At 54.6% G+C, this 13,491-nt stretch overlaps 1 protein-coding gene and 1 long non-coding RNA gene across 2 annotated transcripts; both read left to right on the forward strand.

The window, feature by feature from the left end:
• The first annotated feature begins 7,200 nt into the window (after window positions 1-7,200).
• Window positions 7,201-11,848, forward strand: LOC125334912 (golgin subfamily A member 6-like protein 2). Its single transcript, XM_048322148.1, has 7 exons — window positions 7,201-7,379; window positions 7,956-8,259; window positions 8,856-9,010; window positions 9,953-10,219; window positions 10,724-10,852; window positions 11,243-11,419; window positions 11,732-11,848. The coding sequence occupies exons 2-7, from the start codon at window positions 7,956-7,958 to the stop codon at window positions 11,843-11,845; spliced, it is 1,146 nt and encodes a 381-aa protein (XP_048178105.1). The 5' UTR covers window positions 7,201-7,379; the 3' UTR covers window positions 11,846-11,848.
• On the forward strand, window positions 11,849-12,152 carry LOC125334913. Its single transcript, XR_007207278.1, has 2 exons — window positions 11,849-11,956; window positions 12,049-12,152. It is a non-coding gene; the product is annotated as an uncharacterized LOC125334913 (long non-coding RNA).
• The last annotated feature ends 1,339 nt before the right edge of the window (window positions 12,153-13,491 follow it).

A 13,491-nucleotide genomic window follows, 5' to 3' on the forward strand; every position in this document is an offset into this window, starting at 1 on the left:
GGCAGCCCATGGCTTTCACAAAGGCACCTTCACTCCGCTGCCTCCCTCCCTGGCCCCGTGTCCCCGCACACACACTGGCTTCTCCTGCACAGCCCCCAGCGAGAGCTCTTTGCCCCCAGTGTTGTCTGGTGCAATTGAGGGTCTCTGAGCAGAGATCTCCTCGCCTTGATGTCCAGAGGTCCTTTTGCCCCATGTTTGCTGACAGGTTTCTGTGTCCCCTTCTCCCATCCAACATGCAGGTGGAACCTGAAGGGAGGAGTGTCCAGAGAATCTTTAGGAAAGTCTATCTCTCGGGTACCATTAGAGTGGATGCTCCCCAGTCTGCCCAGCACAGCAGGTCGACTTCTGGACAGGTGAGAACAGCGTCTTCCTTGGTGGGAGGAACACAGCCCTTGGCAAAGCACATGTCCCTCAGAAAGCAGAGGAGCAGCTGTGAGCTGAGCTGTTTTCCCCAAGCCAGGCAAGCCCTGAGCGCTGCTCCCAGGGCTGGCATCTCCTCTGCTCCAGAGCAGACAGAGGGCACCGTGCTGGAGCTGCTGTGGCTGCAGCCGCTGCAGAGCCAGCAGGAGGTGGCTCTCTGCTGCCAGCCAGCCCAGCAGCGACAAGCCCGTGGTGTCAGGAAAGAAGAGTTGGAGTTTCAAGGCCTCAGCAGTGCTTGAAGGCTCATTCTCCCCCTGGGCTTCGTTGCTCACATTGTGCCCTGCTCCCGTTTGGAATGCTCTGAAGTTTGGGAGAGGGAGAGTTTGCTCCCTGTCCCTGGGCTGGCTGTGCAGGAGCTTGCTGTTCAGATCAGCTCCAGGCCAAAAGCTGGGCATGGGGATCTGCTTCTCCCGTGCCCAGGCAAGGGGAGGCAACACGTGGGGGTGAGCAGAGTGATGGACTGAAGTGAGCAGAGTTTTGTAGCGAGGGCTGAACAGCAGCTGCACTGCTGGTGCTTAGAGTAAAGTGTATTGGCAGTTGTGGAAGATGCAGTATTTTTGGGTTAGCACACAGAATTTGGGGCAGGGATGTTTTTCGGGAAGGAGCAATCCGGTGCCAGGCAAGCCAGCAGGGCCTGACACAGCACTTCCAAGGAAACAGTGCCAGAGGCTTTTGGCAGCCCAGGGTATGGGAGCTGCAGAGGGCAGATGCTGTGAAACTTTGAGCCCAGAGCACAGGAGCTCCCTGTCCTCTGGCTGCCTGCAAGGTGGCACTGGCTGGCTCTGCACAGGGCTCCTGAGGAAGGGCTTGAGCTGTACCTTGTCCTGCTTCCAGGTTTCCCAGGAGCAAGAGTCGTCGAGCAGGGCTCTGGAGCAGCTGCACCAGGAACTGGCCCAGGTGCGCAGAGAGAAGGAGCTGCTGGGCCGGGAGAAGGCTGCCCTTGAGGGCCGACTGGCAGCCATGGAGTGTCGCCAACAAGACCTTTCCAAGCAGCTGGCAGAGACCAGGTAAAGGCAGGGAGGAGACCCTTTCCGGATGCTTTTACTTTGCATGGACAGAAGATGGAAGTCTCAAGAAAAAGAAATATGCCACAATGTGAAGGTTATTTTTCTGACATCTAAAGCCAGCAAAGCTGTCATGAGCCTTGGGCTTCTGTTTGTGCCGCCCAGCACACTCGTGTGGGAAGTCAAAAGCAAGCCACCCGGCCCTGAATTGAGTAGTAGTTAAACCATGCAGCTGTTGAGTGAAACCTCATGTTTTTCTTGGGTTTAGTTCCTTGTTCTGGGCATTGAACATCCCTCTTTCCTTCCTAAGTAGCTTGACACAATCCTGATCTTCAGAACTGAAGCTTCATCTTCAGAATTCCAGGCTCTGACCTTGGGATGTTGGCAGTAGCACGCTGCCATTCAGGGGGAAGCCAGAGGCTCCTGCTGAAAATGCTGAGGGCCTTCAGCTTCCAAGCACACTCTTGAGAAGTGTGAGGCAGGACCTAGAGCTGGTTAGAGAGCGGCAGGGAAACCTCTTTGGAATTGTTGACAGCCCCTGGTGATTCTTGCTGAGGGTTGATGGGCACCCACCTGTCAAACCTGCCAAGGTCCCTTTGGATGGTCCCTCTCACTCTCCAAAGAAGGACAAGACTTGGGCTACTGCCTGCTTAGCTGGCAACACTAAAATAAAGGTGGCAAGTCTATTCCTTGACCATGCAGGAGTTTAAACTGCAGTCTCTGCATTCAGGTAGTTGTTGTTCAGACAACATAGTGTTCTGAATTTTTACAAGTGCTGCCACGACCACGAGATTTTACTGTATCATGCAAAGTAGTTCTTGAAGTCTCTTAAATACAGGGTGTCTGGAAAATTATGTACCTTTATGTCCATGATGAAGAGAGTTAACAAGTCAGGGGTGAGCCAGGACGAGAGTCTGTTCTGTCCCCCTGCAGAGCAGCTTGGAAGTGCTGATGAGAGAAGGGCTGTGAGCAGAGGCTGGGCTTTTGCTCGTCGGCCCAGCCTGTGTGGGCACAGCTAGCCAGGGTCATAGGTCAGGAACAGCAGCTGAAGGTTCGGCTGTTGAGGTCACGTTGGGCTGGGCTGTCTGTGCTGTGCCAGGCCATAAGGAAGGCCTGGGCACTCCCTCAGAGGGCCCTGCTTTGCTATTGAAATGGCACAAATGGGCCTTCTCTGTACAAGTTTCCATGCGAGCCATTTTGCATTCTCAGGCCTGGGGACCTTGAGCCACGTTGTCCTGGAATAACTGCCTGGGAGTGTCAGGAGCGAGCAGCTCATGTCTCTCCGTATTTGCAACCTGTAGGTCAGCGAAGGAGAGCCTGGAATCCAGCCTGTTTGCTGCTCAGCAGCAGATATCTCAGCTGGAGATCACCAGCAACCATCTGGAGGCTCAAGTGCTCACAGTCACACAGGCCAAGGAGGCGCTCCAAGGTGAGAACCTCGTGTGCTTTGTTTGTGGTGCCGCCCCTGCCTAGAGAAGCTGCTGTAAAGCCTCCTCTGTCTGCAGGGCTTCTGAGGAGCGGTGGGGCTGGAGGCAGGGCCCTCCTACGCCGACACTGGAAGGGCCTGAGTCAGTAAAGGCAGTAAAGACTCTGAATCTTGCTGTTGGTCATGTTTGCAGGAGAAGTGCAGTGCCTCCAACGTGAGCTGGAAGCAGAGAGAGCTCTCAGGAAGCAGGAGCAGGAAGACACAGCGCAACAGCTCTTGCAGGCAGAGCAGCAGCGTCAGGAAAGCCTCAGGCTTCAGGGAACTGCTCAGCAGGTGGAAATAAACAAGCTCCTGCAAGACCTGGTAGGTGACAATAGGCTTCTGAATTGTCCAAGCCGGCCCTGGGGGCTGGTTTAGCACCAGCAGAGCCTGAGGGTGTGAAAGGGCAGCAATCCTCTGCCAGAGGCCTCCCACTGCTGGGCCGGGCAGGAGAGGCGGCGGCTCAGACTCGGAGGCGCGTGAAGACCCCCAGGATGGTGCTGGGCCAGTAAATGCAGCCACGGCTTCCGTGAGGGCGTAAGACGAGTTCCAGAGCAGCTTGGGCAGTGCCCACCCAAAGCGTGGCAGCCCAGGGCAGGATCTTCCCCGAGTCCCACCTGCCACGGAGCAGATGCCAGCGTGGAGCAGATGCCAACAGTGCTGCTGGCTGCAGGCGTGGGAACTCGGTTCCTGTCTTGCTGTGCTCCCACGGTGGACAGAGGGATTAGCTTTGGGCTGGAAGCAAATGGAACAGGCCCCGGTCCTTCAGTGCTTGTGACTGGGGCATCAGGGTGCCAGAAGGTGACACCTCCTTTTCTGAATGGTTGGACTCAATGCTGGTGCAGGTCTTTCCCAACAGAAATGATTCCATGGTTCTGTGATTCTTGCACCTGCTGAGCCTCCTTTTAAATTCCCTGACAGGACACGGTTTCTGGAGAGCAGAGAGCCAGTGCTGTTGTCTTTTCAGGTTGGGGTTTGTGGGAGGGATGAAGCTTCACGTTTTTCAGCGAGGAGCTTGCCTGGGGACTGCAACTTGAAGATTTTTCCTCCCCTCCGCAGGCAAGTGAGCGGGAAAGGCACCATGCAGAGATGCAGGAGACGCTGCAGCAATGGGGAAAAGAGAAGGCAGAGAGAGAGCAGGAGCACGAGAAGGTGCTGTTTGAGATGAGGCAGAAAGTTGCCACCCTGCAGGCTCAAAGAGAAGAGGAACGAACTAGATTTGAAAATGCCAAGCGAGAGGTAATGATTGTGCAAGGAGAATTGGTGTGATTTTTTGCAAGGCTGGAGCTGTGGGAGATGGCAGGCTATGGGGCTGTGTGGAGCATGCCCTCCATGTCTTCTACATTGAATTTGGGGAGGTGAAAGGTGAACAGGGCTATCTTTGGGCCCAGGAATGAGCCCTCTCCTAGGAAGCCAGGCAGAAACATCAGCTTTCCGTTGGGATTTTTGTGCTGCTCTTGTGCTCTGTTTTTCCAAGACTTACCTCGGAGGATCTGCACTGTTCTCTTACGGGTCCTCTTTTGGTGTGCACTGGTCGGTGTCCATAGCCAAACGGAGTTTGTAGGACTTTTCTTTTGTGGGCACAGGGAGGGCGCAGCAGGAACGCTGACAAGAGAAAAATCTTTTTAAAGACTCGCCTGGAGTATTTCTGAACAGCAACCCAGAGATGTCTCCTGGGCTGTGTTCTAAGTCACTTCGTGGGAAGCTGTGTCCCCCCCAGGGCAGACAGTGGCCCAGGGGAGCAGCAGCCGAGTGCTCTGAGAGCGCGTGAGCCCATCAGTCTTTGCCTCTTGGCACACAGAGTTTGCAGGGCAAGTGTCAAGCCCTCTGCTCTTTCCTTCTGTGCAGGTCCTGCTGGAAAAGCAGAAGGAGAAGAATTCTTTATCAGAGACACTGCTCCAAACTCGGGGACAGCTAAGCCGAGCCTGCCAGCAGGTGCAGCAGCTCAGGCAGGAGGTGAAAAAGCAGCAAGAGAAGGGGCAGGTAAGTCTGAGCAGGCAGGGAACAGAGTGCAGGGGCACAAAAGGCAGGTGCTGGGAGTGAGGAGGCAAGGGCTGCTTCAGGCCCTGGCAGCAGAGAGCCTGGCAAGCTCCAGAGCTCAGGCCCGGGAAGGAAGGCTTGCAATGGAAGCAGAGCTGGGTAGAGAAGCCAAAAGAAGTCGCTGAAGGAATGGGATTTTGAGACAGCAAGTGGGAAAAGCTGAGCCTGAGGGCAGGTCCCAGGAAGTTGCTCTGCATTTTGTTGCCAGACCATCGAGGCAAAGCTGCAAGCTGAGCTGCAGGAAGCTCGGAGGGAAATCCAGGCAGCGCAGAAGAGGCACGAGGAAGAACTACGAGGCATCAAAGAGGAAATGAATCTCCTCCTTGTGGAGAGGGAGGCTCTACAAAAGCAGGTGAGTGAAACAGCAGTGGCACTGCAGCATCCAGCAGGGGGTCTGTGCCCTTCTTGCTTTTCCATGGCAGAGCAGCAGCTGCTGGGGTGGTCCCTGGGGCTGCCTCGTGCTCTGGGCTCCTTGGCAGCTGCTCTGCAGGACCCTCAGTGCTCTGCTGAATCTCAGCTGCTGCCCTGGACAGCTGGGCTAGTCCTCTGGGCTGTTGGCCAGCAACCATCAGCATGGATTCCTGCTGGCCTCTTCTTGCTAGCCTTGGTGTGGGAGGTGCTTTTTCAGGTGCCCTTGGTGGGCCACGTAGAGATTGAAACAAGTTGTGTGTATGCATTGTGAATCTGGTGCTCTGAGGACAGGGAGAAATGGAAAGTTGGCCTTTGCCTTTTCTCACAGCCTCTGCTGTGGCTGGCAGTGACAGGCTGTGGCTGTAGCCTCTGACTGCTTTGTTCTGTTTGACTGGAGGTGGGAGAGTTGACATCTCAGCTGGCAGCCTCCAGAGAGTCCCAGGCAACGATTGTTCAGAGAGCCCAGCAAGATGTGAGCTGGGCCCAGGAGCAGTCAAGGCAGAAGCTGTTGGAGGTTGAGCACCTCCAGAAGATGCTGGAGGAGGCAGAACATCAGAACAAGGAGCTGCAAGTGCACCTGAAGAACTTGGAGCTGGAAGGGAGTCAATGGGAAGAAGTGGCACGCCAAAATTCAGGATTTCGGGCTTCCTTGGACGCCCTGGAGAAGGAAAAAGCCAGGTAAATGAAAGCCTGTGGGGCTCTGCCTTGTGGGAATGGATTCCCTCTTTGCCATCTTTGCACCTGCCAGGGGCTCTGGCAGCATCTCCTACGTGGCAGAGTTCTGAACTCTCCGTGCAGACGCGTCTCGTTGTCTGGATGTTGTGTTTCATTTTCTTTTCTTTCAAGCCTTCAGTTAGAGTTTTTCTGAAGACAAAGGCTTTTGGAGTAGCTCTTTCCCTCTGGGGGTGTGTTCTGTTGTGAGGTGGGTGTGCTAACACTGCCCAAGCTGCAGTGTAAGGAGCTGGACACATCCAGCAGCTCCACCTTGGGTCCTGTAACTTGAAGCCTTTGGCATCTGGATCAGCCTGGCAGCCTGATGCCTTTGCTTGGCAGAACCATCTCAAGGCCCTGATTGCTGACCTAGGCCAGATTCCCCTCAAAGGCACCCAAGAACCAAGAATGTCTCTGTTGCATCGTTCCTCAGAAAATGCCCCCAGGTGCCTGGAGGGGCTCAAGCAGGGTCCCTCCAGAGTCCCTCCAGAGTCACAGGCAATACTGACTGTGCAAAGAATGCAAGAAACAAGACCAAGGTTGGCGGGGCTCCTCCAGCTGACCAAGTCCTGCCGGTCTTCAGTGCCGCAGGATTCTTCTTCCAAGAAGAAGACAAAGAAAAGGCAGGGCACTCTTGCTTGCCTGCAGGTTGCTGCATCTTCCATCAGGTTGTGCTCCAAGGCTCTGTTGCCGCTTCTGCTATTGGCCTTTGTTTCTCCAGCTGGAAGTAGGATGGGTGCTGGTAAATCTTAGGGATCTTCCCCGAGATCCGCTGGCTGTAGGGTGCTGCTCCTCCTACCTGGACATACAAGATGGGGCAAGGAAATGTCTCTTCCATGTTGACCAAACCTTTCCCCCTTGGAGCCTGGGTAGTCAGAAGAAAACTCTTCCTCTCCCCTAATCTCTTCATTGCAAGACTTTGTTAGGTCTGCATTCACATTCCCATCTCAAGAAGAAGGTAGGACATGTAGGCAGGAACTCCCCATTCTTTCATGAATAAAAGCAGAGTGGGCACATGCTGGGCTGTGACTGCAGGGGGAACGAACAAACAGCCACGTTGTTTAGACAAACCTCATCAGACAGAGCAGTTTTCCCCGAGGTGGTGCGAGTCCTAAGAGTTCCTAAAATGTGATACCGTGTAGTAATGAGTTGCATGCTTCCCTTTTAGGCTGGTTCTGTCTCTGGAGGAAAAGAACCTGTGCCTCAGAACACTGGAAGAAAAGAACCAGGCACTGAACAATCAGGTGTCTCAGTTTCGTTCTGCTCTTCACGAGGCCGAGCAGCTCTGTTCAAACCGCACAGGACAACTGCTGGCGCTCAACATCCAGGTAATCTGTGCCCTGACATCCTCTTCTCCAGGGACACACATCATCATTTTTGGCTTGGAGGCCCCAACTGCTTTCCCCTCCCAGCAGCATCCACTGCTGCCGTGTTCTGCCCCGGGGTGCTGCTGCACCCACAGGCCAAGGCTGGATCTGGTGTCTGCTGCCGATGTTTTCCCCCGTTCTCTCCCGGGTCCCAGCAGGAAATGTGGGAGGAGAAGCAGCAGCAGACTCCTCTGGAGCTTCTCCATCCCTCTGTTAGCAGTGTTGTCCCAGATGGAGTTGGTGCCTGTGCTGGGCACCGAGCAATGTGGGCACACAGACGTGGCTATGGCAGGCTGGGGAGGGCACTTCCACCACAGCCAGTTCAGCTGGTGTTCGGAGCTGCAGCCTCAAGGATGCGCATTGGCTCCCTTTCCCTGTTTTCAGGACATTTGTTTCCATTGGAATCCTTGGCTCTGTGCCTTCTGTTTTGGGCGTGGTTTTGCCTGAAGTCATTTCTCCTTTGTTGCTTGCTCTACTGCCTGCTCTGCTGCCTCAGGAGCAGCACTGTCCCTGAGGCTCTGTGCATCCATCTTCCAGATGTGGACCCTGCAGGATGCCATGCTGGAGATGGAGGCTACCCAGGCAACTCGAGAGAAGCAGCTGCTGCAGGAGCTGGAGGAGTCCCGAGCAGGAGAACGGAGCTTGAGGGACTCTGTGCAGGTGCTGGAGGCTGAGGTGTCTGAGCTGCGTAGGAAGCTCCAGAGCTCTGATGACAAAGCACTTTCATTGGCCATAAAGTTTAACACCTCAGAGCTGGAGCTGAGGAAGACACAGGCTCAGTGGGACAATCTCAGAGCCTGCAACCAGGAGCTGCAGCAGGAGTTGGAGGAAAGTGAGCAAGGTAGAGCTTCTCCTCTCGCACCCACTGCCCCATCCTGTCTCGCCAGCAGGGATCTCTGATCCCATGCAGAGCAAAAGTGCCCAGAGATGGCAGAGGGGAAGAACAACCAGCAGGAGATTTATCCATCCAGTGCCAGTGAAAGCGTTTTCTCGAGAAAGATGCCGTGGCTGGCAGTGCCATCTGGCTGTGCTATGGCTGATCCCGTGCACAGGTGGTGCCTTTCAGGTGCTGTGTCTGTGCTGAGGAGCTGTAGCTGGATGCCTCAGCTCGATTCCCCCCAACTCCAGGCCCTGCCAGAGCCTCCAGGCTATTGGCCTCTCTGGAGCAGGGCTGCACAGGCATCCCCGCTCCTTTGTCTCTCTTGGATTGCTCACTCTGCACAAGCCCAAGAGCAAAGACACTTTCCTATTCCTCTGAACCTTACCCCTTTGATTCCTGCTTTTTTCTCCTTCATTTCTGTCAGCTTTGGAAGCCCTTGTGGCCTTAGGGCCTGCAAACACAGGCAGGCCAAGAAGACAGTGCTGTTGTCCCTGCAGGATGCACATCAGTTTGCCTTTGCTTTGCTGTTCTCATTCTCCTTCTCCTTCCTGCTGCAGCGATGTGGAGGGCAGAACACCAGAAGACCTGTCAAGAAACTGCCCTGGAGAAAGAGGCCATTGCCCTGAAGGAAGAGGCTGTGACTCTTCATCAGGAGGTGGCATCTCTGCAGAGGAAACTGGAGAGCCTGGAGAAGGAAAGGAAGGATGTGCTGGTGAGAACGGCAGATGCCATGAAGGGCCATTTCCTAGCTATGTTTGGCCCTTGTGTTAATAGTTCTAAGGAGCACCTCTTTGCAGTTGAACTTGTCAAATTGCATTCTTCTGAATAAGGAGGAAAAGATGTCGTAGTCATGTCAAAGCCAGTTAGTGCTGAGGCTGCTGGTTTTCCTCCATGCTGGAGTTTTGTGCCCTACAAGCTGTAGTTCTCAATGTCCACACTGTCTCTATGGACATTGCATGGGTTGGGCAATTCCTCATGTCCAAACCCACGTTCAGATTTCAAATACCTGGACCTGGAACGAGGGGTGAGAAGGCCAAGTTTGCTGTTAATAGAAAGGTGTTTGGCCTTGGCCATCAGAGAGCAGCCAGTGGGGAGAAAAGAGAGAAAAGCAAAGTGCTGATGCAGATAAGGACGTGTGCCTGCAAGGGGAGAACTCGTCCTGAGTGGCAGCAGAGAATGACAGACTGATGTGGCCATTGCTGCTCCAAGAGAGGGCAGTGGGGCTCTCGGGGATGGTGCCATGGAAACTCTACACAGGAGAGCTCAAAACCCACTCCTGTCAGCCCAACTGCAGGGAATGAATTGCTGGGGGTGTTTGCTCTTCCCTTTCTCCCTGATGGAGAGCACATCCTCATTTAGGCACTGCCTAAATCCTGCTTAGCATGGGCTTGGAATCCTGGCTGCAGTTCTGGCAGCTGCTCCCCAAAGGAACACTCGAGTGGAGCTGCAAGAGGTCGGGGAAGGGCAGAAAGGGAGCTGGGACGGGCTGAGTGAGCTGGGAAAGACTCAGCGTCAAGGGTGGCCCCAGCAAAGGTCTGAGGCATCCCGAGAGGCAGAGAGAGAGGGGCAGCCTTTGCCTGCCTGTGGCAGGAGTCCCGATCTGGTATGAAAAGCAAACCCAGAGAGGGAATGAGTGACCTCCCTGTTTTGGCAGCGTGAACGGGAATTGTACGAGGAGCAGATGAGAGATCTGAAAAAGAAGAATGAAATGAAAACACCTGAAATTCCAAGAAAGGAAACAATGCAACAATTGGACACTGAAAATGAAGGAAAACAGGAAGAGTTGGAGCATATGGCTGCTGCTTTGAAAGAAGGCAGTGGGAACACTCAAATCCTGTGTGCTCCACTGGCCAAGGGTAAAATTGCCAAAGAGGCTCTGAAGAAACGCTTGGCCTTCCTGAAGGGAAAGAGTCATCCCCAGGTAGGCACTGGCATTGATCTTCAGTCCACGTCAACGTCTCTCAGTGATTCCAATGAAGTTTCCCATGAAGAGGTGGGATTCTAGATCCCTGTCCGTCTAGGCCTGCTTGGGCAAAGCAGCCCGGGCTGCAGCAGCCAGCCTTGTGTGTCTGCCTGGCTCCAGCCAGAGACCATTGGCTGCCAGATTGTTTGCTGGCACGCCTGGAACGACTGATGCAGCTCTGGAGCTGCTGTTCAAATCAGCTCCAGGCCAAAAGCTGGGCATGGGGAATTGCTTCTCCCGTGCCCAGGCAAGGGGAGGCAACAGGTGGGGGTTGGATTTGGTGTGGAAAGGAATGGAGCAGGTGAGCAGAGTGATGGACTGAAGTGAGCAGAGTTCTGTAGCGAGGGCTGAAGAGCAGCTGCACTGCTGGAGCTTTGAGGATGCTTCCTGAGATGGAGATTTCTGAGGGACAGCTCTTGTGGTGTTTGAAATAAGGGAATCATCTCCTCTCTGAATACCCAGCAGGCTGTTGGAGCAGAAGGGAAGCGGCTGTCAGAGCGCTCCAGGAAGGGTGTGGAATGTGTGCGGGACCAGGTTGCAGCAGCAGCAAAAGACAAGCCAGAGAAGCGTGAGCTCAGGAGAACTTTTGAGGTAAAGTGGGCTTTCGCTGCCTCTGCAGAGCCTCAGGCTCCTCTGGAGCATGACACGTGTGCCCAGGCAGTGCTCTGGGGTCCTCTGCTTGTTTCCTTGCCTCTCCCTGTCCCTGCTGTGGGTGCACCCTTTTGTTTGTTCTCTCTGTTGTGGCAGCCCATGGCTTTCACAAAGGCACCTTCACTCCGCTGCCTCCCTCCCTGGCCCCGTGTCCCCGCACACACACTGGCTTCTCCTGCACAGCCCCCAGCGAGAGCTCTTTGCCCCCAGTGTTGTCTGGTGCAATTGAGGGTCTCTGAGCAGAGATCTCCTCGCCTTGATGTCCAGAGGTCCTTTTGCCCCATGTTTGCTGACAGGTTTCTGTGACCCTTTCTCCCATCCAACGTGCAGGTGGAACCTGAAGGGAGGAGAATCAGAACTTTTAGGAGAGTGTTCCCCCACACTACTTTACATTGCCTGTCTCCCAGTCTGACCAGCAAAATGCATCAACCTCTGAAAGACAAGAGTCCTCCAGTAGCTCAGGGGAGCCGCAGCCCTCGTGCTGAGGCACAGCCCGTGGAGAAAGGGGTCAGTGGCCCGAATGTGTGCTTTGGAAATCAGAGCTGGGTTCCTAAATCCTGTCGGAACTCTCTCTCCCAGACCTGTGGTGGCTGAGGGTTGTATGAGGGAAGGGTTTGCCAGCCGTGAACTGGACTTGTTGATCATCTGAGCTCTGTTCAGGGGCAGTGTGGGAGCCTGTTCCTTTCCCCTTCCCCAGGGGCAGAGTGTTGGTGAGGGCTGGAGTTGGAGGCTGTGTCTGCCCCCACAGCCGGTACCGTGGGGCTGCGGATGCTCCTGCCCGCGTGGGCTTGACTGAGCTGGGCTTTCTGCCTCTTTCAGGTGTCCTTGCTGCAGTCACAGCTGGCCCGAGACCGGCAGGACAACCTGGAGAGCTGTGCAGGGAGCAGGCAGGAGATGCTCCCGTTGAGTCACAAGGACCTCCTTACTTCCTAGGCTTGTCAGCGAGGAGCCAGGGTGCAGCTGGATGCAGTCGTAGCCTCAGATTTTGTCCATAGTTTATGTTTAAAGGATTGCAGGTGTAACTGTAGGGTTGTAGGATAATAGGTGTAGTCGTTGCAGCAGTCGTAGCCTCAGATTTTGTCCATAGTTTATGTTTAAAGGATTGCAGGTGTAACTGTAGGATTGTAGGACAATAGGTGTAATTGAACCTTTCTACAACTGTGTTCCATAGGATGAAGGATATATTTATAGAAAATAAAGTGATTTATAGAAAAATAAAATGATCATGATTAAATGAAAAGATCTTTATCAGAGTTCTTGACTACCCAGTACAGAGAACTATAACTTCCACTATAGTGCATTACATTTGAAGCAACATGGAAGCAGTTATATTCAAGCCAGCAAAACCTATTATTAATTAAAGATTGATGCTTCTCACCCAAACCAGTGACCGTGGGCAAATATTTCTGTCAGCCTCAAGGAGTGACCTTGAGGGGCATCCTCACTCCAGGGAGGAATCTGCAGATGGGAGACACGTGACATGAACCACTTTGGTGAGGGCAGGAGAATCCTGTCATGTGTGGAGCTTTTCCATTTGTCCTTAGGAAACTGCAACCTGTTTTTTCTCCGAGTCACAGAATCTCAGGCTGGGGGAGGCTGGAGGCACCTCTGGAGGTCACCTTGCCCAGCCCCCTGCTCCGTCAGGGCCACCCAGAGCCGGCTGCCCAGGATGTGTCCAGGTGGCTTTTGAGTCTCTCCAGGGATGGAGACTCCACCACCTCCCCGGGCACCTGCACCAGTGCTCGGCCACCCTCCCAGTGCAGAAGTGTGTCCTGAGCTCGGAGGGCCCCTCCTATGTGTCAGTCTGTGCCCGTGGCTCCTGGGGCTGTCCCTGGCCCCATCCCCTCTGCAGCCTCCTCCCGGGTATTTGTCCACAGGGAGGAGATGCCCTGAGCCTGCTCTGCTCCAGGCTGGGCAGTCGCAGCTCTCTCAGCCTCTCCTCATGGCAGAGATGCTGCAGTCCCTCCATCACCTTGATGGCCCTGTGCTGGACTGTCTCCAGTCTGTCCCTGTCTCCTGTACTGGGCAGCCCAGCTCTGGGCCCAGCACTCCAGGGCTGCCCTCACTGGTGTGGAGCAGAGCGGAAGGATCCCCTCCCTCCGCCGGCTGTGACACAGCTCCCAGTGCAGCCCAGGACGCTGTTCTGCATTGCTGCAGGAGCACATTTCTGGCTCATGGGCATCCTGGTGTCCAGCAGGACCCTGCCAAACTTTAGTTTTCCAACTGGGTGGCCCCCAGCAGATACGGGTGCCTGTGGTTGTTCCTCCCCAAGGACAGGACTCAGCACTTGTCATTGAACTGTCACCCTCGTTGAACTGTCGTCCCTCTGGATGGCAGCACTTCTCTCTGGCGTATCAGCCACTCCCCCGCTTTTGTGGGAGGGCACAGCCTGCCCCATCACCCAGATGACTAACAAAGGTGTCAGAAAGGACTGCACTCAGCACTGTCCTCCGGGGTACAGCACTAGACTTCATGCCCCTGATCACCAGGGATCCAAGAAGGTAGATTTGGTGCAAGGTGTCTTTGCTTGTATGTACGTATTCAGAAAGACTTGGCACGATTTACAGGGATTTCTGTTC

This window comes from Corvus hawaiiensis, chromosome 17 (genome assembly GCF_020740725.1).
Source record: "Corvus hawaiiensis isolate bCorHaw1 chromosome 17, bCorHaw1.pri.cur, whole genome shotgun sequence".
Classification (NCBI taxonomy): domain Eukaryota; kingdom Metazoa; phylum Chordata; class Aves; order Passeriformes; family Corvidae; genus Corvus; species Corvus hawaiiensis.